Source organism: Lithobates pipiens, unplaced genomic scaffold (genome assembly GCF_037356315.1).
Source record: "Lithobates pipiens isolate NorthernLeopardFrog02 unplaced genomic scaffold, aLitPip1_a1.2 Scaffold_62, whole genome shotgun sequence".
Lineage (NCBI taxonomy): Eukaryota > Metazoa > Chordata > Amphibia > Anura > Ranidae > Lithobates > Lithobates pipiens.
In genome coordinates, this window is record NW_027507884.1 from 2,116,322 (window position 1) to 2,138,828 (window position 22,507).

Consider the following 22,507-nt stretch of genomic DNA (forward strand, 5'->3'; position numbering starts at 1 on the left):
ACACAAGAAATGCACCAGGGCCTTCGCAGATGCCAAGAATAATTGCTTGGATATAGGAGCCGGCGTTCTTTGTAACATTGTAGACGGCTTCACATGGCTATGCGAAGTGGCCAAAGGTATGTTTGCTTTTTTTTTTGTTTTTTTTATTGTCAAAAAAATTAGGACTCGGTTGTCAGTGTGGTCAAGTTCATTTTCATGACCACCATTTTGCTTCTGATTGAAAATCGAATGTAGCAATGAATGAAAGGGGATATGTAATCCTTCATGAACTGGCACATTTCACGACTCATAAGGTCTTTTAAGAAATTCCACTTGAAACTTGTCTCCAGGAGAAAGAAGGCTAATTCATCCGACTCAGCAAACTTTCCTTGGTTGGTTGGTTAGTTGGTTGGTTGGTATGGGGAAAACACACCATATTCCCTGATAACCAAATTCTTAGGTGTTCATGAAGAGTTACATTGACCCCTGAACTGAAGTCTTGGAGAAACAAGGCTAATTTATCTGACCCATCAAACTTGCCTTCATTAGTTGGTTGGTTGGTTGGTTGGTTGCCTGGTATGGGGAAAACATACCAAAATACTCTGATAACTGAACTCTTGGAGAAACAAGGCTAATTTATCTGACCCATCAAACTTGTCTTCATTGGTTGGTTGGTATGGGGAAAACACACCATATTCCCTGATAACCAAATTCTTAGGTGTTCACGAAGAGTTACATTGACCCCAGTTACATTGACCCTGAAGTGAAGTCTTGGAGAAACAAGGCTAATTTATCTGACCCATCAAACTTGCCTTCATTGGTTGGTTGGTTGGTAGGTTGTCTGGTATGGGGAAAACATACTAAAATACTCTGATAACTGAACTCTTGGAGAAACAAGGCTAAATCTTTTGACACATCAAACTTGCCTTGGTTGGTTGGTTTGTATTTGGAAAACACACCATATCCGCTGATAACCAAATTCTTAGGTTTTCATGAAGAGTTACATTGACCTCATCCCTGAACTGAAGTCTTGGAGAAACAAGGCTAATTTATCTGACCCATCAAACTTGCCTTGGTTGGTTCGTTGGTATGGGGAAAACATACCAAAATACTCTGATAACTGAACTCTTGGAGAAACAAGGCTAATTCTTTTGAAGCATCAAACTTGCCTTGGTTGGTTGGTATTTGGAAAACACATCATATGCCCTGATAACCAAATTCTTAGGTGTTCATGAAGAGTTACATTGACCTCATCCCTGAACTGAAGTCTTAGAGAAACAAGGCTAATTTATCTGACCCATCAAACTTGCCTTCCTTGGTTGGTTGGTTAGTTGGTTGGTATGGGGAAAACGCACCATATTCCCTGATAACCAAATTCTTAGGTGCTCATGAAGAGTTACATTGACCTCATCCCTGATCTGAAGTCTTGGAGAAACAAGGCTAATTTATGTGACCCATCAAACTTGCCTTCATTGGTTGGGAGGTTGGTTAGTTGCCTGGTATGGGGAAAACATACCAAAGTACCCTGATAACTGAACTCTTGGAGAAACAAGGCTAATTCTTTTGATGCATCAAACTTGCCTTGGTTGGTTGGTCAGTATTTGGAAAACACACCACATCCCCTGATAGCCCAAGTTCTAGGTGTTCATGAAGAGTTACATTGACCTTATTACGACTTGACTCTAATCTTTATGCTTTCTGTTTTTCTTTTGCAGTTGCCACCATCATCTGTGTCATACCGTCCTACGTAGGAGAATATATACAAAAGAACATTAAAGCTCGTAAGTATAATAACATTTTTCAAAATTAAAGGCTAACTCCATCTTTTAGACCATGTTACCCCCATATTTAGGATGTAACATACTACAAATGGACCCCTCCACACCCAAACCATCCACCCCGTAAAGGAGTGTGGTGGTTCTTCTCCCTGGTTTGTAAAAGGTGGACTTAGCCTTCAAAATTTTTGTAAACCCGTAAAAAGAATCAGCAATAAATCTCTAACCTTGTTTCTCTTCTTGCAGCTGTCACAGTTATTTTACAAGATCTGAAGAATAAATTTGACTACAATATGACCATCAACTACGATCTTGGTGGAATAGTCAACTCTAGCAAGAGTGTATTCACCATTGCTAGTGACATCATGGAGGAAGCAAAACAGGATCTCGATCCTTACCGGGAGATCTTTCACATATTCACCTACTCTGTCTTCATTATCGCCATCGTCACCTACTATTGGTAAGTACCATTTAATTTCCTTTTTTTTTTTTTTTAAAGTTATGGGCTATCTTTTTCCTACCACTTCATCTACAGGGCCTACAAGCTACCAGCTGGGACTTTTACAGTGGTGTGAAAAAGTGTTTGCCCCCTTCCTCATTTCCTGTTCCTTTGCATGTTTGTCACACTTAAGTGTTTCGGAACATCAAACCAATTTAAACAATAGTCAAGGACAACACAAGTAAACACAAAATGCAATTTGTAAATGAAGGTGTTTATTATTAAAGGTGAAAAAAAATCCAAACCATCATGGCCCTGTGTGAAAAAGTGATTGCCCCCTAAACCTAATAACTGGTTGGGCCACCCTTAGCAGCAACAACTGCAACCAAGCGTTTGCGATAATGTGCAATGAGGCTTTTACAGCGTCCTGGAGGAATTTTGGCCCACTCATCTTTGCAGAATTGTCCTAATTCAGTTACATTAGAGGGTTTTCGAGCATGAACGGCCTTTTTAAGGTCATACCACAACATCTCAATAGGATTCAGGTCAGGACTTTGGCTAGGCTACTCCAAAGTCTTCATTTTGTTTTTCTTCAGCCATTCGGTGGTGGACTTGCTGGTGTGTTTAGGATCATTGTCCTGCTGCAGAACCCAAGTTCGTTTCAGCTTGAGTACACAAACAGATGGTCGGACATTCTCCTTCAGGATCTCTTGGTAGACAGCAGAATCCATAGTTCCTTTTATCACGGCAAGTCTTCCAGGTCCTGAAGCAGCAAAACAACCCCAGACCATCACACTACCACCACCATATTTTACTGTTGGTATAATGTTCTTTTTATGAAATGCAGTGTTCCTTCTACGCCAGATATACTTGGACACACACCTTCCAAAGAGTTCCACTTTTGTCTCATCGGTCCACAGAATGTTGTCCCAAAAGTCTTGGGGATCATCAAGATGTGTTGTGGAGAAATTGAGACGAGCTTTGATGTTCTTTTTGCTCAGCAGTGGTTTTCTCCTTGGAACTCTGCCATGCAGGCCATTTTTGCCCAGTCTTTTCCTGATGGTGGAGGCATGAACGCTGACCTTAACTGAGGCAAGTGAGGCCTGCAGTTCCTTGGACGTTGTTGTGGGGTCTTTTGTGACCTCTTGGATGAGTCGTCGCTGCGCTCTTGGGGTAATTTTGGGCGGCCGGCCACTCCTGGGAAGGTTCACCACTGTTCCATGTCTTCGCCATTTGTGGATAATGGCTCTCACTGTGGTTCGCTGGATTCCCAAAGCTTTGGAAATGGCTTTATAACCCTTTCCAGACTGATAGATCTCAATTACTTTCTTTCTCAATTGTTCCTGAATTTCTTTGGGTCTCGGCATGATGTGTAGCTTTTAAGGATCTTCTGGTGGACCTTACTGTGTCAAGCAGCTCCTATTTAAGTGATGCCTTGATTGTGAATAGGTGAGGCAATAATCAGGCCTGGGTGTGGCTAGAGAAATTGAACTCAGGTGTGGACAACCACAGTTATAGTATGTTTTAACAAGGGGGGCAATCACTTTTTCACACAGGGCCATGATGGTTTGGATTTTTTTTCACCTTTAATAATAAACACCTTCATTTACAAATTGCATTTTGTGTTTACTTGTGTTGTCCTTGACAATTGTTTAAATTGGTTTGATGTTCCGAAACACTTAAGTGTGACAATCATGCAAAGGAACAGGAAATGAGGAAGGGGGCAAACACTTTTTCACACCACTGTAGCTCCTCAACAGCTTTAGGCCCCATGTACACCTCAGCCAGGGGCGGCTGGTGCTCAAATTTTTTTTTGGGGGGTGGTGGTTTGGGGGGGGGGGGGTTGGGAGCAAACTAACAAAAAAATTCTGGGGAAAAAAATCAATCGCAGCCTCACTGTGCCCATCAAATGCAGCCTCACTGTGCCCCATCACATGCAGCCACTGTGCCCCATCACATGCAGCCACTGTGCCCATCATACCTGTGTGCCCATCATATGCATGCCTCTGTGTTCCCTCGCCGTCTGACCGGCATTCAGAGCTAGAGATAGACCATGTACTGTGTATACCATTTGTAACCCCCTTGGAGCTAGAGATAGACCATGTTCTGTGTATACCATTTGTAACCCTTGCCTTCTTTCTTTCTTTTTTTTTCCAGGGCTTTCAGTTATCTTTGAAATTATACCAACGATGACAACTTTGACAACGTTTATATTACACAGAAATTCATTAGCATAGATGCAAGGAGGCTCAAGCAAGGCATGACAACCCTACTGCCTTTCTCCAAGAAGGAATCTTACAAGCTGATCCGACCAAGTAAGCATGAGTGGTCTTAACTTTTTTTTACTCATCTTTAAATGAAGTCAGGGTTTCGGATTCAAGGTTGGATCCCCTGCCATGTTATTTTTGCTTTCTGTTTCCCTTCTATGGAGTTTTACACTCTCTACCTGTCCTACTGACCATTGTCACCTGGACTGAAAGTAAGAGAAGATCTAAAACTCTAAAAGTCAGTGATGGCAAACCTTGGCACCCCAGATGTTTTGGAACTACATTTCCCATGATGCTCATGAGCTCTGCAGTGTAATTGAGCATCGTGGGAAATGTAGTTCCAAAACATCTGGGGTACCAAGGTTCGCCATCACTACTCTAATGCCTCGTACACACGATCGGACTTTCTGGCGGACAATCCGACGGACTTTGCAGCTGAGGTCCTCCGGACTTTCAGACGAACGGACTTGGCCACACACGATCATGCCAAAAGTCTGATGGATTTGAACGTGATGACGTAGAATAAGGAAGTTCATAGCCAGTAGCCAATAGCTGCCCTAGCGTCGGTTTTAGTCCATCGGACTAGCACACAGACAAAAGGATTGTCCGCTAAAAGCTGAGTCCGGCCGAAAATTTGAAGCCAGTCTTATTTCTAGGTCCGTCGGACTTTTGGGAAGAAAAAGTTCGCCGGAGTCCACACATGATCGAATTGTCCGATGGTCCGCCGGAAAGTCCGATCGTGTGTACATGGCTTAAAGGGATTGTAAAGTGATTTTATTTTATTTTTTTAAATAACAAACATGTTATACTTCCCTCCACTGTGCAGCTAGTTTTGCAGAGAGTGGTCCCGAACCTGGTCTTCTGGGGTCCCTCGGCGGCTGTCTTGGCTTCCTCCCGCAGGTACTTCTCACGTTCATGCGAGCTCCCTCGCATGGTGAGAAGCATCTGCGGGCACGCTTCCGTGATACAGCGACCGGCTATAGCTGCCGGCTGTATCACAAGGCCCCGCCCCCGGCGCTCCGCGTCAGTGGATGGGATTGACAGCAGCGCGAGCCAATGGCTGCGCTGCTTTCCATCCATCCACTCCAGCCAATCAGTGGTCAGGCTGAACGGTGGAAAGGATGACGGGGGCGAGCGCGGGATTTTCGAGGGGTGAGGTAAGTAAAATGGGGGGGGGGGGGCTGGGGGCGCTGACACTGTCAGATGTTTTTTAAAACATTTACCTTTACAACCCCTTTAAGTTGTCTAGAAAACACTAACAGGAGGGGAAATCCACTACTGGGGGCACTCAGGTAACACCATGGCAATGTGCCACTTTGGAGACATTTCCTCTCACTTCCTGTCACGTCTACAAAACAGGAAGTGAAGAAAAACCCTCTCAAACAGGACAAAGATGGCAAAAATAATCTGACAGAGAATAAAACCCTTTCCCTACTTCATTTGAAATGGAAAAAAAAAAATTAGATGTCGATATAAGATGATCATGATGTAACATCACTCATCATTTTTATTTTTCTGTTCCACTTTACAGTGGCCTGGACATTGACCAGAAAGCAGAAAAAGGGATGTACGTTTGAAATCATGAACATATTCCGGAGCCAGCTAATCGTCTCTTTTATTATCGCTGCCGACTATGGTGTGTACTGGGCCATAGCAGTGATTTCTTCTGTCCTGAATGGGGACATTGTTGTGAAAGGTAAGTATCCCCAACATATCCTGAGGCTGAACACATAATAATAATAATAATAATAATAATAATAATAATAGTATAAATGCTGATATGACAATAACTACCTCCAATTCTTCTTTCTTCGCCAGCACCGTATTTTATTAAAGTCAATGTTACAGGAAGCGGCTTTATCAACGGCATCCTTGCCCAGCTGGCAGACACGCTGGATGCCATCGGGCAAAAAAACTACACCGTGATCTCCAAGCAATGCATCCCTGTACCTTCGGAGCCAAATTACTTTGGATATATTATAATTGGTAAGTTACTGTTTTCCGACAAGCTCCTAGAGAATTCTATTTCTGGAGGAGACACCTTTAATTGCTACACTGGAGTTGTATAATCCAGAGCAGCTTTTCTATCCCCGAGGAACCCTTGAAATAGTTTATTAGGTCTTAGGGGGAAACCCCTACTAAAACCAATTTACTGGGAGTCAATGGGAAAAATGCCCTTTACAGCAATGGCCAGTTGGAAGAATACCTTTACAGTAGTGGTCTAAATGCCCCCTAACTAAAAAAAAGCACTAGTGTCTTGATTGTGCCATGTGATGTTGGCCCCGAACTATGCAGTAACCATGAAAAATCGTGGGGGGGGGGGGGGTCTATTAGCCACAGATCAAGTAATCCCAAGCAATCACTGGAGGAACCCCGGTTGAGAATTACTGGTCCTGGGGGGATAAGTTGTTCTTCCTCTAATATAAACCAATCACCAGAGTTTTCCTCAGAAAACATAAGTATGACTAACCCTCTTCTTTTCTCTGTTCACGGGTGGTTTGTTCATTTTCGTCTTCTTCGCGTCCTTCTTTGGAGTCTACATCCACAGGCTGAAACGGACCATTTGCGCAAGTTACTTTCCAGAAAGGGAGCAGGTAAGTTGACCACGTTCTGTCTATGACTTCAGCAGGCAGAGGACTAAAAAGCAGTTCCACTATTTATTTATTTATTTTTTTCTAATGTGAACCTTTTGCAAAGTTTCCTACCTGGAGATCCTGCCAGCAAAAACGCTTTCAGCTGCAAGCTGCCTATCAATTAGCGGCAGTGTTGTTAGCCTGCCGTGCAAGCTCTTCCAGTTAGCCCTTGTACACACGGCCGGACATTCCGACAACAAAATCCATCAGATTTTGTCCAAAACTGGTGTTGCATACACACGGTCGGACAAAGTTGTTGGAAAATCCAATCGTAGGTAATGTGATGACGTTATTTAGTTACGACGGGACTACGTTCAGGCTAGTAGCCAATAGCTTTGGTCTAGGAATTTGATCTGAGCATGCGTGGCACCTTGTCCGATCGGAATTCTCTACACATAATCGGCCCAGCTCTAAAACTAAAAGTCCGATGGAGCCCACACACAGTCGGATTATCCGACAACACAGTCCGATCAGACATTTTCCGTCGGAATGTCCGACCATGTGTACAAGGGCTTAGGCTGTTGGGCTTCCTATCTGATAGGATCCATATGCAGCCAAGTGGCCCATTTGGCAGGCTGACAACACTTCTGTTAATTGCGGGGGGGGTGGGGAAGGGCAGCAGCTTTGTGTTGTCATCCTGCTTCAGGAGGCGACGTTACCTGTAAGGTCTCCAAGTGAGAAACTTTGCAACAGCTTCAGTCTTTATATTTAGTCTTGTCTAGAGTTCACTTTTATTAACTGAGATTTGTATTCTTTTAGGAACGGATATGCTTTCTGTTCAACAAGCTGCTGACGAAAAGGATGAATCGGGAAAGATCTTTGCAGAAGAACGTACGGTTGAATATAGAAGACGTGGGCCACTCAAACGCCCTGATGATCCTTGCAGCACAGTAAGTCTAATTTTTTATTTTTTGGTACCGCTATGGAACTTTACTATATTGCCGTGCCAGTTAGTGAATGCGACTAACATGTTCTTCTGTCTATAGGATTCCTGGATTTGGCCTCCTGACAAAGCTTTTCGGATCGACGGAACGGTACTGCTTGGCGTGCGCCAAAATGACCACGCCGGCCACCATTGAGGACTTCGTGGAATGCACGACCAACAGTTGCTTAGGTCTGTACTGCAAGGACTGCTTTGAAATCCTACACAACATCTGCGTCATCTGTATGGGTCCGTTAGCCTACAAAGTGGACCTCGAGGAGGAACTGTAAGTTTTGTTATTCTATTTCTTCACACATCTAACATTCTTAAAGCATGAATGGAAGTCTTTGTTTTTTTTTGTTTTTTTTTTTTATTTTAATACTTACATTTTCTCTCTATTTTTTTTGCTCCTCAGACGTGATGAGCGGCTTGAACTTTGGATTGAGGCGATGAAGAACTTGAAGGGAAAGAGGACAGAGAAGAGGAAGATGAAGGAAGCCCTGAAGAAGCGACTGAAGCACATCGTTAGAAGCCGAGGAAAGGAGACAGACATTGTCCAGAAATACATTGGGGCCAGGCAGCAGGACAGCGATGGGGAAAGCTCCGGCTTCAGTGAACACGGATCGGATAGCACGGAGTCTGAGTATGTATATCTTATAGAGCAACCTTGGGAAAAAATGTTTATCATCATATAGTATATAGTAGCCTTTCTCAATCTTTAAAACCCAAGGGAATCCTTTAAATAATTTATTTGGGTGGGGGTGGAGATCAATGTGCCACTGCTCATTGCTTATGGGGATCTTCTAACAACCTCTGGAGAAACCCTGGTTGAGAAATATCTTATAGAGCAACTTTGGAAAAAAAGAATTTGTGACATCATATATGGTACCCATTTTCAACGTTTTACCCCAGAGGAACCTTTGAAATAATTTCGATGAGCGGGTGAAAGATCAATCTGCCAATGCTCACTGCCCAGGGGTCTTCTAACAACCTCTTGAGGAACCCTGGTTGACAAAGCTTGGTAAATAATATGTATATCTAATAGAGCAGTCTAACTATTAAAAATTTGTCCTATAGTCCTTAGTAGAATTTCTCAATCTTTATACCCCAGAGGAACCCTTGAAATAATTTTGATGGGCGGGTGAAAGATCAATATGCCATTGCTCACTGCGCGGGGGTCTTCCATCTGAAGGAACCCCTGGTTGAGAAAACCTGCTAAGAATTATTTGGGGGGCAATTACTAATATCACATTTCACTTTTCTTACTACAGACTCACAGACTACGACTACGAGTACCAGTACAGGTCGGAGGCCAGCGATTCAGAGACGGAAAGCTGGCCAGTGCCTGAAGAATACAAAGAGCCTCGAGATCTCATTCCCCGAAGCAGCTTATTCCCTGGCAACAGGGGTAAGATTGGAGACCCGGGTGACGGGACATGGGCCAGCTCCTGAAGAAGTCCCAGATCCTCCAGATCTCCGTCCACGGCACATCTTTTTCCCTGACTACAGAAGTAGGATTTGAGACTCAGAGATTGGATATGGGCCAGCGTGATGAAGAAGGCCGTGGGAGGAGGCACCGTGAAGGCTAATTTAGAACACCTCAGTAGGGTGGTTAGATTTGTGTGTTTGCACCTCAGTAGGGTGGTTAGATTTGTGTGTTTGCATCTTAGTAGAATGTTTAATAGGGAGGGATGCATTAGGGGAGGTATAGACAGGGTAGAGGAGAGAGGGACGAAGTAGAGGGTGGGGGGGTAGAGGGTAGAAGGGAGGGGGGTAGAGGAAAGGAGAGGGTAGAAGAGGGGGGGCTAGAGGGAAGGAGAAGGTAGAAGGGGGACGGTAGAGGGGGTAGAAGAGGGGGGTAGAGGGAAATAGGGGGTAGAAGAGGGGGGGGTAGAGGGGGGGTAGGAGAGGGTGGGGGGGGTAGAGGGAAGAGGGGAGAGGAGGGGAAAGGGGCGGGCAAATGACAGGATCTCCCCTTGTCCATTCACAGAACACCATGCATTCTTTTAAAAGGATACATGAGTTTTTTGTGAATGGACACGGGGAGGGAAGGGGTTGTTGAACTACTACATCCTTTATTGTATAAGAACCAGTAACAACCTGTAGTATCGGGGATGACAGCAACGGGTAGGTACGTATCGTTAGAGGTAGATTATTTGATTTTGAGGCTGTTCAAAAAAAGAAAAATAATAAATTACTGGACAATAATAAACCTAGGTTTTTCACAGAAGATCTGTATCGATCGATTTTGAAGGTTCCAAACAATTTGACCCCTTGTAAAGTAAAAAAAAATTAATAAAAAAATAAAAAAACACTCTTGTCGTTTTATTTGTTGATGTTCGGTTCTTGCTGTGTTTTATTGTTAACTGTTGTTTGCCTTGCCAGGAACGCCATTCAGCTGCAGCACTGATCTGTGTATTCTGACAGCAGCAGGGTGTGCTTTCAGTATATATACACGTCGGTGATTGCAGCGCTGTAGATTTCTCATCTGTATTTAAAATAAATAAATAAATAACATATATGCCAAAGCATGGGGGCCTGGGGTGGCCAGTGGGTGGATCGCCCCTATGCTTCAGCATATGTTTTTTTTCACTTTTTTTTTTTGCCAGAGATGTCTTCCTCCACATCAGTCGATGTGAATGAAGGAATCTGTTAGGCCGCGTACACACGCGGGGACTGTTCGCCCAACTTTGTCTGCTGAACAGTGTTTCGGCGGACAGTCCGCTCGTGTGTGGGCTTTCAGCGGACAGTTTCAGCGAACAGTCTGCTGAACAAAGTTTTTCGGAAATTCCGAAAAACTGTCCGCTGAAACTTTGTTTCAGCGAACAGTCCCCTCGTGTGTAGGCTTGTTCGTCAAACTAAGTTCCGCGCATGCTCAGAAAGGATTTACACGCCGAAAGTTGTATTGCAGTGTATAGGACGTCGTATTTTTCGTCCCGTCGTACGTGCCGTTCACGTCATCGCGCGCGGTTTCAGCGGACTGTTCGTTCGTCGTGTGTGGGCAAGTCCGTCCATGCTAATTTTGAGCGGACTGTCTGCTGAAACTGTTTGACGGACAAAGTTGAGCGAACAGTCCCCGCGTGTGTACGCGGCCTTAGCTTCTTTTTTTTTTTTTTTCAGCCCACGGGCCCTGCAACTTTCAGCCTGACTGGAGGTACAGCCTGAAAGCTGCAGGGCTTGTCTGCAGAAGCCTGACATTGAACCCTTGATCCCTGCAAGAAGAAAATATATAAAATCACTGTAGCCACCCCTGCTTGACAGAAGGTGATCTTCTGATCCACCTTGTTTGCCTGGATGGAGGAATCAGCTTAATGAAAGAAAACTAACCATCTGTGGACACCCTTTAGGTACATTACTCTACCCTCATTCAATTTTCCTTCACCAATAATACACAAATCATATAAAAATATTAAAATCATATTTATTGTATTTTTTTATATAAAAGCCGTCAAAATAAAACACTCTGATAAAGATATTTCTTTGAAACACAGCATACCTTGTAACCATGAGTAATGGAAAACACACACACACACCAGAAAGATACAAAAATATGTCTGCAAACTAACCATTCAAAGATCATTAAAACAGGTAACATAAAATCCAAGCCGCCCCGTGTAATGGGCGGAGCTTTCACTGGTTGGCAGATTAGAAAATAAAGTAAGAAGGTCATGATGAACAAACTACCATTGCAGATAGCAGGAATATTCTGGTGCCACAGCTTACCTCTATAATGTCTGCCCCTTCATGTTCTGCTGCATCCCTAAAGCCAGCCATAGATGGTTCGAATCTCGGCCGGTTCAGCAGGGACCAGCCGAGATTCGATCCATGCATGGGCAGGCTGATTGCACCCAGGTCAGTCCATCAATGGCTCCGCAGGAGGGATTCCCCCATCAGCACAGTCAGTGGAATTAAGACCACATCATCTATGACAGTGATGGTGAACCTTGGCACCCCAGATGTTTTGGAACTACATTTCCCATGATGCTCATGTACTCTGCAGTGTAGTTGAGCATCATGGGAAATGTAGTTCCAAAACATCTGGGGTGCCAAGGTTCGCCATCACTGATCTATGACTTGCCTAAATTCTATGCAAATACTGACTTTCCCAATAATTTCCCTTTGGGATCAATAAAGTATTCTGAATCTGACTTCCTGTTAGTCGTTATTTGCATAGGACTAGGAACGCCTTCTCCCCTCCCACTACCCGTGTGATACTGCCAAGGCTTGGCAAACAATGGCTCAGGCTCCAATCACTGCACTGTGGGATTGGGGAGGGATCCATATCTGGAAGTTGTGGGTTTTTAGGAGATGTAGGGGCACATTGGGGGGAGGGGATGCAGACATTGTAGAGTTAAGGGATGTCACCAAAGTTTTTGTTTTTTTGACTATCTTCAGTGTTTGCTTTAGATCACAAATTTTAAAGTTCTCAACCGAATAAGGAAAATTCTACGTTGAGTGAGAATAGGTGTGTGGGAAAATTAAAAATGGCCATAGATGGAGCGATTTTCTTTCCTGCAACCACGGGTTGTCATTGCCATTGTGTTCTCCCGGCGGGGGGAGAGGGAAGCCGTCTCTGCCGGGAGAACACAATGATTACTGCTAGCGGCTATAATAGCCACTAGCAAAATTTGACAGGCTGGTAGTACCCAAGCTGATCTATCAAATTGGGTACAAGCAGCCTGCCTATACATGGTTCGAATCTCGGGCAGTCCCTGCTAAACTGGCTGAGATTCGAACTGTCTATGGCCAGCTTAAGTATGCTTCCACTGTCCTACCCTTTAATTTCTTCATCCATTCCAATGGGGCGGGGCAGTGACAACTGTGTTATACACTGTTCAGGTGTGTGATAATCCTGCAGTACAGAAGGCCCACCAGCAACCGCAACGTTTGTGAGACACTGTATATGCAGTCTTAGAGGAGAACAGTATGCTGTGAAAGAGGGAGACAAGGTAGGGGGAGACATTGGCAGCAGGGCAGCAACCTGGCACAGGACCTGGGCACTGGACCAATAAAACTATGAACAGAAACCATACCTGGAATTTTGCCTTAAGCCCCAACTGTAAGAGATCGAACTGTGGAAGAGCTTTGTTGCACAGTGATGGTCTACACAACTATGAACCGTGGGTCAAATGCAGCCCGCAGCTAGAATCGGTGGCCTCTCAAACAGGTCTTTAGGTCAGCCTATGGTCTCCATTTCTCTGAAGCATTAACAATCCCCTCCACTTGGTCTTGAGTGCAGTTTCCCCACAGCTATGCTGTCATTGTACCATTGTTGGATTGTTGGTTGCTAGGACTCCCAGCGCCCTGACAACCAGTCTCTACCCAGACCTGCTTTGCCTCCACCTGCTGATACAGCTACACTACCAGGGTCTCTCTATGCTCCAAGCCACACTGGAAAAGTGTGAGGTAAAGAAATGGGGATCTTGATGTAAGGTAAGGCTCTGATGGGGACTCTAAAGGGAATGCAGATGTCCGGGGGATTCTGATATAACTGCAAACTTTGATGGGGATTTAGATGTAAGAGGGGGCACTCAGGTACAAGGGGAATCTAAAAGGACCTCTGATGGGGACTTTCATATATGGGTGTACTCTAAAGGGGACTCTGATGGAGATTCATGTATGAGTGGACTATAATGGGGACTCTCATGTAAAGGGGGGCTCCAAAGGGAACTCTGATCTAAGGGGAACCCTGATGGAGACTTCAGTATATGGGTGGACTCCAAGGGGACTCTATTGGGGACTATCATGTATGGGTGGACTCCAAGGGAACTCTGATGGGGACTTCAGTTTATGAGTGGACTCCAAGGGGATATTGATGAGGATTATTCTGTATGGGTGGACTCCAAAGGGAACGCTGATGTAAGAGGTGCTCTGATGGGGACTTCAATGTATGGGTGGATTCCAAGTGGACTCTGATGGGGACTATCATGTATGGGTGGGCTGCAAAGGGAACTTTGATGTAAGGGGTGCTCTGATGGGGACTTCAATGTATGGGTGGACTCCAAGGGGACCATCATGTATGGGTGGACTCCAAGGGGACCATCGTGTATGGGTGGACTCCAAGGGGACCATCGTGTATGGGTGGACTCCAAGGGGACCATCGTGTATGGGTGGACTCCAAGGGGACCATCATGTATGGGTGGACTCCAAGGGGACCATCATGTATGGGTGGACTCCAAGGGGACCATCATGTATGGGTGGACTCCAAGGGGACCATCATGTATGGGTGGACTCCAAGGGGACCATCATGTATGAGTGGACTCCAAGGGGACCATCATGTATGAGTGGACTCCAAGGGGACCATCATGTATGAGTGGACTCCAAGGGGACCATCATGTATGAGTGGACTCCAAGGGGACCATCATGTATGAGTGGACTCCAAGGGGACCATCATGTATGAGTGGACTCCAAGGGGACCATCATGTATGAGTGGACTCCAAGGGGACCATCATGTATGAGTGGACTCCAAGGGGACCATCATGTATGAGTGGACTCCAAGGGGACTATCATGTATGGGTGGGCTCCAAAGGGAACTCTGATGTAAGTGGAACTCTAATGGGGACTTCAATGTATGGGTGGATTCCAAGGGAACTCTGATGGGTGGGCTCCAAAGGGAACTCTGATGGGTGGGCTCCAAAGGGAACTCTGATGGGTGGGCTCCAAAGGGAACTCTGATGGGTGGGCTCCAAAGGGAACTCTGATGGGTGGGCTCCAAAGGGAACTCTGATGGGTGGGCTCCAAAGGGAAATCTGATGGGGACTTCAATGTATGGGTGGGCTCCAAGGGGACTCTGATGGGGACTATCATGTATGGGTGGACTTCAAAGGGAACTCTGCTGTAAAGAGGAATCTGATATGGACTTTCATGTACAGGGGGATGCTAAAAGGAACTCGGGTGTAAGGGGGACTCTAATGGGGACTTTCATGTATGGTCAACTCTAAAGGGAACTCTGATGTAAGGGATGACTCTGATGGGGACTCTCATGTATGGGTGAACTCTAAATGATTACCGGTCACACCTAAGATTCCTACTAAATACGGGCATAGTACTCAATAGGGTTTAAACATGACACTCTCAAAATTCGCTCAGGCTCGGTTCACAACATGGGGTCCAGTGCCTCCCTGTTCACCGATTCAGGTGTGAATCAGGTCCGAATTTTTGCCAGAATTTGCACCTGAATTGGAACCAAAGACGCACCTGACCCCTTTTGAAATGCAGACTGCGGGCCGCCCCCGAGATGTGTGAATCGGCTTCATTGAGAGCCACCCCCAGTCTCCTGTAATGCAAATTGAATGCAAAGAAAATCCAAATCCAATTCGCATATATGTGAACCTTCATTATGGCATTGACCTCCTTTCCTTATGCTCCCCCTTCACAGCATCTACATATATATATATATATATATATATATATATATATGAGACCTTTTAAAATGAACCTGTCAGCCATTTAAAAACTTAAAAGGCACAAGATAATCGCTTATTAAACTTTGTAGCTAGAAAACCAGCGGGCCTTTCTGCTTTCGTTTCTTTGTGTTATTGGGAGCTTAAAGGGTTAGACCACTTTTAAGGAACATTTAAAAAAAATCCTCTGTGGATTCCAGCATCCTTATCACATTGCATACCACTACTCTGCTGTTCAAGTAGGTGCTCATGTCTCTCTCCATAGACATAGGACACGTGCAACCCTTCTGAAAAAAAAATCCCTTAGTAGCTAACCCCCTTTGCAGCAAGATGGACCGGATGTTAAAGGTGCGCCCCCAGCAGATCATTCACGAACACGTGCATTCGTGTTTGCACAGGGGGGGCAGGGGTGCTTTAAACATTTTTTTTTTTTTATGATCACTTTTATTGCTGTCTCAAGGAATATAAACATCACTTGTGACAGAAATATACAGTGACAGGTACTCTTGATGGAGAGATCTGGGGTCTATTAGGCCCCAGATGTCTCCTCTGCCCTAAAAGCATCAGATCACAGAAAGATCGGTGTGATCAAATGCTTTCAAGTAGCGATGCACCGAATGTTCGGCCACCGAAAATTATCGCCCCAAAAATAGGGTTTTTAGCGTTGTGCTAAAAAGCAAAAAAAAGCGCAGGTAATGGCTGCCGAAAACGCCTGCGATTTTACCGTACTTATGGTGTGTAGGTCATGTGACTCAAAAAAAAAAGCATTAAAAACACAACACGGGTTCATTTTTGATGCGTTCTTGCTGTGTTTTTGGTGCATTTCAATGAGGAGGTGCTGACCACATATGCACCAAAAATGCAGCAAGCAGGATTTTTTTAACACTGCTTCAAAAAGCCGACAATTTATATTCATTTAAATTCATGATATTCATTTAAAAAGTGGAGTATAATACAATTATTTATAAAAATATTGATTTTTTTTTTAAAAACCATCAATTTCGACCAAATGCATCCAGAATCTTCGGTTTCGGAACCGGAATTTTGATTCTTGAGGACCACTACTTTCAAGATTTAAAAAGGGCGCCGTTTGCATCCCGACGTGACGACAGTACGCGTCGCTTCCCGTTTCCTATACCATAGAACCCATTGGAGACCTTCTGGTCCCCGTCGCTTCCACTTTCCTATACCATAGAGCCCATTGGAGACCTTCTGGCCCTCGTCGCTTCCCATTTCCTGTACCATAGAGCCCATTGGAGACCTTCCGGTCCTCGTTGCTTCCCATTTCCTGTACCATAGAGCCCATTGGAGACCTTCTGGTCCTCCTCGCTTCCCATTTCTTGTACCATAGAGCCCATTGGAGACCTTCTGGTCCTCGTCGCTTCCCATTTCCTGTACCATAGAGCCCATTGGAGACCTTCTGGTCCTCGTCGCTTCCCATTTCCTGTACCATAGAGCGGACTCTGTGGTAAGGCAGTAAAACCGCCAGCTTCAGTTCCAGCTCTCCAGATCCAGGAGGGGCATCCCTCTCACGGCCTGTAATAGCAATCCAGCGGCTAATTCGCTTTTTTACAACAAAAAAAGCCGGAAAAAATAAACAATAGCTGCAGGCGTCATCCACTTGAAATCCCCAACGTACGTTAGGCGGTCTTCAAGTGGACACTTTTGGGACAGGCTGAGCATGGGGGCAGGAGCAACTATTTAAACAGTGGAGGAGTGGTATGTAAGATGCTGGGAACACTGAGAATTTTTTGAAAAAGGGCCATAAAAGTTAAAGCAAACCCTATAACTATCCAAAATTCTGGCGTAAGCCCTGCCTAACTGACACCCAACCATCCAATGGCCACTAAGACTCTTAACGGAAAAGCTAAAGGTTGGTGTCACAAAATCCAGAAGTTGTAGTTCTTATAACATAGTGAAACTAATACAGAGATGTACACAGAATAGGGTATTCCAGCAGCACCTTGCGGTATACGCTCTTAGGAAGGACCTTAATTTTAAAACGGCCAACAGGTTTGCGTTAATGTGTTAAGATGGCAGTGTGAAGAAACGTACAAGTTCCACCTACCATAAGGTGATTACGCTCCCAAATGTTTTCTTAAAAACATGCAGCTGGAAATCACTAGGATATAAGTTGCGATAAAGTATAAGCACTCACCAATGTAACAATTCCATTCCATGGCAAGGTTGGTAGGCCACTATGGTTAAATGATGGTATGTGCCGACTCTTAGCGGCATAAAAAGTTAAAACATGCGACATGCTTGTTTTTTCTTTAAATAAAAGTTCCCGTAAACAGTCACATGCAAACAAATCTGAGATCATTGTCTGTATTGGGCGATGTTGGAAAAAGCCCACCTCCTCTTGGTACACTAGCAGCCATGCTTCTCCAGGTTCCTGCGTGTCTCCTGGGCTCCTGTAGGCACGAGGTTCCCATCGTGGTCAGTACTGCAAACAGGTGAAAGAGGACAGCGCATGCTTGAGATTCGGAGGGATGTCTCATCAGCTCAGGAGCAGCTGCTCAAACGCCTACGTAGGAGTGTGACGGGTTTGGTCTTCTCGTCCTCTTGATCGCTCTCACATTGTCTCTGAAAGATTAAATAGGATTGTAAGCCTTTTGAGATTTGTTTTCCGCTTATTGACTGATTAGGGCTTGAACTGAACCCATTCATTCCTATGGAGAGCATGTGTATTAAGCATACCTAGTGGCATCTCCATAGTAATGAATAGAGACCAGTTGGGGAGTTGGCAGTGGCTTCTTGGGTCCTCATTGATGGATCTTTCAGGAATATGGAGAGTTGGGTTACAGGGTCTGTATTCATGGAGTTTTGTTAGTATCAAGCAGGTTTTGAATTTCCATACAAGTCCTGCCTCAAACAGGTCAAATGCAAGTCAGAAAGAGGTCAACTGCAGGTCAGACGCACCTGTTCATGAAGTCTGAAGGACCTGATGGTGTTAGTGGGAACTTATCCGAGAGGCAAAACTGCTCAAGGAACCCCTAACAACCTCTGCAGGAACCCTGGTTGAGGAACCCTGCCTTTGAAGGGATTGTAAAGTCTCAACATTTTTCACCTTAATGCATTCAATGCTTCTTTGCTGCAGCGCCCCCCCCCCCCCTCCTTACTTGAGCCCATTTGTTCCAGCACTGTGCATGAGCCCAGAGGCTCCCGCTGCTGGCTCTCATCTCATAGGACAGATTAAGGAGCCATTGGCTTGGTCCCTGAGTCCCGCTGTCTGTGTCAATTCCCGTACATGTGGCCCCAGGGAAATTGGCTCTCCGCGGGGGCAGTCAATTAAGTGAAGGGGCCAGAAGCGCCAGCAGGGGAACCACAGAAGTGAAGGCTGCTCTGTGCAAAACCCTTGTACAGAGCAGCTAAGTATAACATGTTTGTTATTTTATTTATTTATTTATTTTAAATTAAGCTTTGCAATCCCTTTAGGGAAGCACAGGTGGCCTCCAAGATACCTAAACCATAGAGCAAACTTTTCTAAAAGAAAACCCAGAACTATCTGCATGATTGTTGCACGAAGGTCTGTTTAATTAATAGTTTACTTTTTAGCTAAACCTCCCCAATAGGTTTATAGACCCCCTTCAGACCGCATATAAAGTGTGGGCACATTGCCCACCTTTCCACCACCTTGGGCATGAGCTACATCTATTCTTTCTATGGGCCCACTGCCTGTCCCTCCACCACGTTGGGCAGCACTTGCATCTATTTTTTCTCCGGGTACCTATGCTGTAGTACACAGCTGTTACAACGGGGATTGGTGGACCATCTGAGGTCTGGGACTGGCAGACCATCTGAGGTCTGGGATTGATGTTGTAGCCACCACATATAAGGACCATCTGAGGTCTGGGATTGGCGGACCATCTGAGGTCTGGGATTGGCGGACCATCTGAGGTCTGGGATTGGCGGACCATCTGAGGTCTGGGATTGGCGGACCATCTGAGGTCTGGGATTGGCGGACCATCTGAGGTCTGGGATTGGCGGACCATCTGAGGTCTGGGATTGGCGGACCATCTGAGGTCTGGGATTGGCGGAACATCTGAGGTCTGGGATTGGCGGAACATCTGAGGTCTGGGACTGGGGGTGTAGCCACCACATCTAAGGACCATCTGAGGTCTAGGATTGGCGGACCATCTGAGGTCTGGGACTGGCGGACCATCTGAGGTCTGGGACTGGCGGACCATCTGAGGTCTGGGACTGGCGGACCATCTGAGGTCTGGGACTGGTGGACCATCTGAGGTCTGGGACTGGTGGACCATCTGAGGTCTGGGACTGGGGGTGTAGCCACCACATCTAAGGACCATCTGAGGTCTGGGATTGGCGGACCATCTGAGGTCTGGGATTGGCGGTGTAGCCACCACATCTAAGGACCATCTGAGGTTTGAGATTGGCAGAGGGGTGGGGAAAACTATGAAGTATTTTTAGTTATAAAGTAAAACTGTAGTTTATGAAAGCTGGTGCTTTTCCCTTAGGGCTAGCCAGCTACAAGTTATTGAGAATTGTCATCCTAGGACAGAGAGTGTGCTACTATTCAAACTAGAAAATGAATGCAGCCACCACATCTAAGGACCAATAAGCTGCAATATATAACATATATACTAAATATATTATCGGGTTTAGATACACTACATGCATACAGGAATGTGAATTCTTGAGGGTGGCTATTGGTCACATATATCAACATCTCTGTGTTTTTGAATAATCCTGACAGTATGTGGTAGATCTAAGTGACTGTTCTTTATTTTGGGGGGGGCTGCCCCCAATACTTACCAGATCCTCATCACTTTTCGCGGGATGACACAGCAGCTTCATGCGGCAGAGTCGATTACACGCAGACACCATGTTGTATGACAGCTGAGGGAGAGATATGATCACATACAATTACAACATACATGTACACTTCAGAAGATCAAAGAGCAAGAAAAAATCCTGGATGGCCGCACACTGATACAACACCTTTTATTTGTGAATTAAACTAGAAAAAAAGTCAGTCCATACTATGCAGAGGTAGAGGCAAATATCTTGCGCGTTTCGCACCATGAGTTGGTGCTTATACTATCATAGCTATGATTAAGCACCAACTTATGGTGTGAAACGCGTAAGCTACTTTAATTCACGAATAAAGGTGTTGTATCAGTGTGCGGCCGTCCAGGATTTTTTCTTGCCCTTTGATCCATTGCAGAGCCTGCACCTGTGTCTCAAGGAACTCCTTTTACACTGCAGAAGATGCCAGTGCTATATAAATGAATAATAATTGGTAGCATTAGAATCCCACACACTTCTAGGTTGGATACTCAGAGATTACCAACAGTGTCGGTAGTAGCTAAGAGCTCATTCACACTATGAAAAATGAGGAATTCTCTGTGCATAGAAGTTCAGTGTTTATATACAGCCCTCTGTACATGTCAGTCCTAGAGAAGTGGTTAGGAGCACCTAATGAAAGTCAGGTCAGATACCTCCAACATGTTTTGTAACTAGACAAAACACTTGGCTGTACCTGACATTTCTGTTCCAATAATTCTAATGTACTTCCAAGCAAGATAACCATTGTTTATTAGGTGCTCCTAACCACATATCAAGGATTATAACATCTAATGAGCAATCTTATCATGACCAGAGATGCAGCAGCTGAGGAACTTCAACCAGGTCCTATCAAGGGTTTACCTCCTCCAAGGAACACAATGCCCCCGCCCTTCTAGCTGGATTTACACAAAACCCAATTCTCTTCCTTACTGGTTCAGAGCTTCTGCAAATCTACCTATACAAACCAATGACAGGCTGCAGATGTATAACTGGTAGCTGCACGTCTGATGGATAGGCAGCCCTAGAAGCAACCCGTCGGCACCCAGGGCTGCCCATCTGTCTCTGTAAGCAAGTAAACGCTTAGATGTGCACCTACCTGCATGCAGCCCCAGCCTGTCATTACCGGTCACCCGCAGGCACAGAATAGAGTTTGTTTCTCACATTGTAGGTCTCTCTGCACCCGTGTAAATGAGCCCTAAGTGTGGATGGACACCAAATGTTTGATTGCTGACAGCAGCTAATTAGGTAGCTGCTTGCATTCCCTAAACTTCATTGAAAAATAAAAACTGAAATGTGATTGGTTGCTTAGGGCAAGAGATCATTCAAACGTTGCGACAGCCCTTGCCTCCCCTCTGCAAAATTATCTACGGTGGATTAATTTTCAAAGCATGCTTGACAGGCGGCGAGGAGGGGATATGCCACCTCTTCACCACCTGGTTAACCCTGAAAATGCCAAACCACCAGAGTGCATTTGTGTGCGTTTCACGTGGTTTTAGGGTAGCATTCAGCAGCGGCAAAACCTGCCAACCTGACGTGCTCACGTAGGAAAAGAAAAAAGGATGACGCACCACATTCAAAGAAATGTATAAGCACTGTGAACAAGACGAAACGCATCAGTAGGCGAAGCCTGGGAGGAGTCAGCCTGAGGTTAATTTTACTTTTCTTTATTTCTTGGAGGGCAGTGCTTCATCCTTTTCCTTCCCTACATGTGCATACAGAGCTGGGATGGGCTCTCTCTAGGACCATAGCTTGGACCGGCGCCCAGAGTCTAAGGTTTATGGTCACGATGTGACATGCTATTTTAATTTCCTTTTGCTTCAGGTCCGCTTCGTAGCCACAGCATGTGTCCAGCCCTCAGCAGCTGCATGCCCTGCTTCCGGTGGCGGTAAAACCGCAGCTCAACCGTCTGTTTTTTTCCTGCCCCCTAGCTGCACCTGTAAACAAAGCCTAACAGAGATGCAACTTTTGCATATGAGACCCGTGAAGTCTTCCACCAGTGTTTTTTTTCTTCGCATCCTATAGATGGATAATTCCATGTAAATCATTTCTTCAGGACTCACCTTCCATTTCCGGCGAGCATTAAATTTCTTGAAGTTCTTCATGTTGATCGACGATCTACTTCTGTTTACGGCTTGTTTTCTGTTCAGAGGCTGTGGGAACAGAAACATACTTTTTAAAACTTAGAAATAAACTGAGCTAGTGTACCACCTACTGACAAGAAAAGAGCACTACACCAAATTGGATAGATGGGGGGGGGGGGGGGGGGAACTGTCGCACAAT

The 22,507-nt window shown here is 45.1% G+C and overlaps 1 protein-coding gene across 3 annotated transcripts in view; it reads right to left on the minus strand.

The window, feature by feature from the left end:
* Positions 1–11,416: 11,416 nt before the first annotated feature.
* Positions 11,417–22,507, minus strand: part of LOC143958870 (death-associated protein kinase 2-like) — a 146,101-nt gene continuing 135,010 nt past the window's right edge. For all 3 annotated transcript variants that reach the window (XM_077467853.1, XM_077467852.1, XM_077467854.1), the window contains 3 exons: positions 22,288–22,377; positions 20,195–20,278; positions 11,417–18,004 (listed from right to left, as the gene is read on the minus strand). In XM_077467853.1, coding sequence (XP_077323979.1) covers positions 17,924–18,004; positions 20,195–20,278; positions 22,288–22,377 — 255 coding nt within the window. In that variant the 3' untranslated portion in view covers positions 11,417–17,923. The remainder of the gene's footprint in view (positions 18,005–20,194; positions 20,279–22,287; positions 22,378–22,507) is intronic.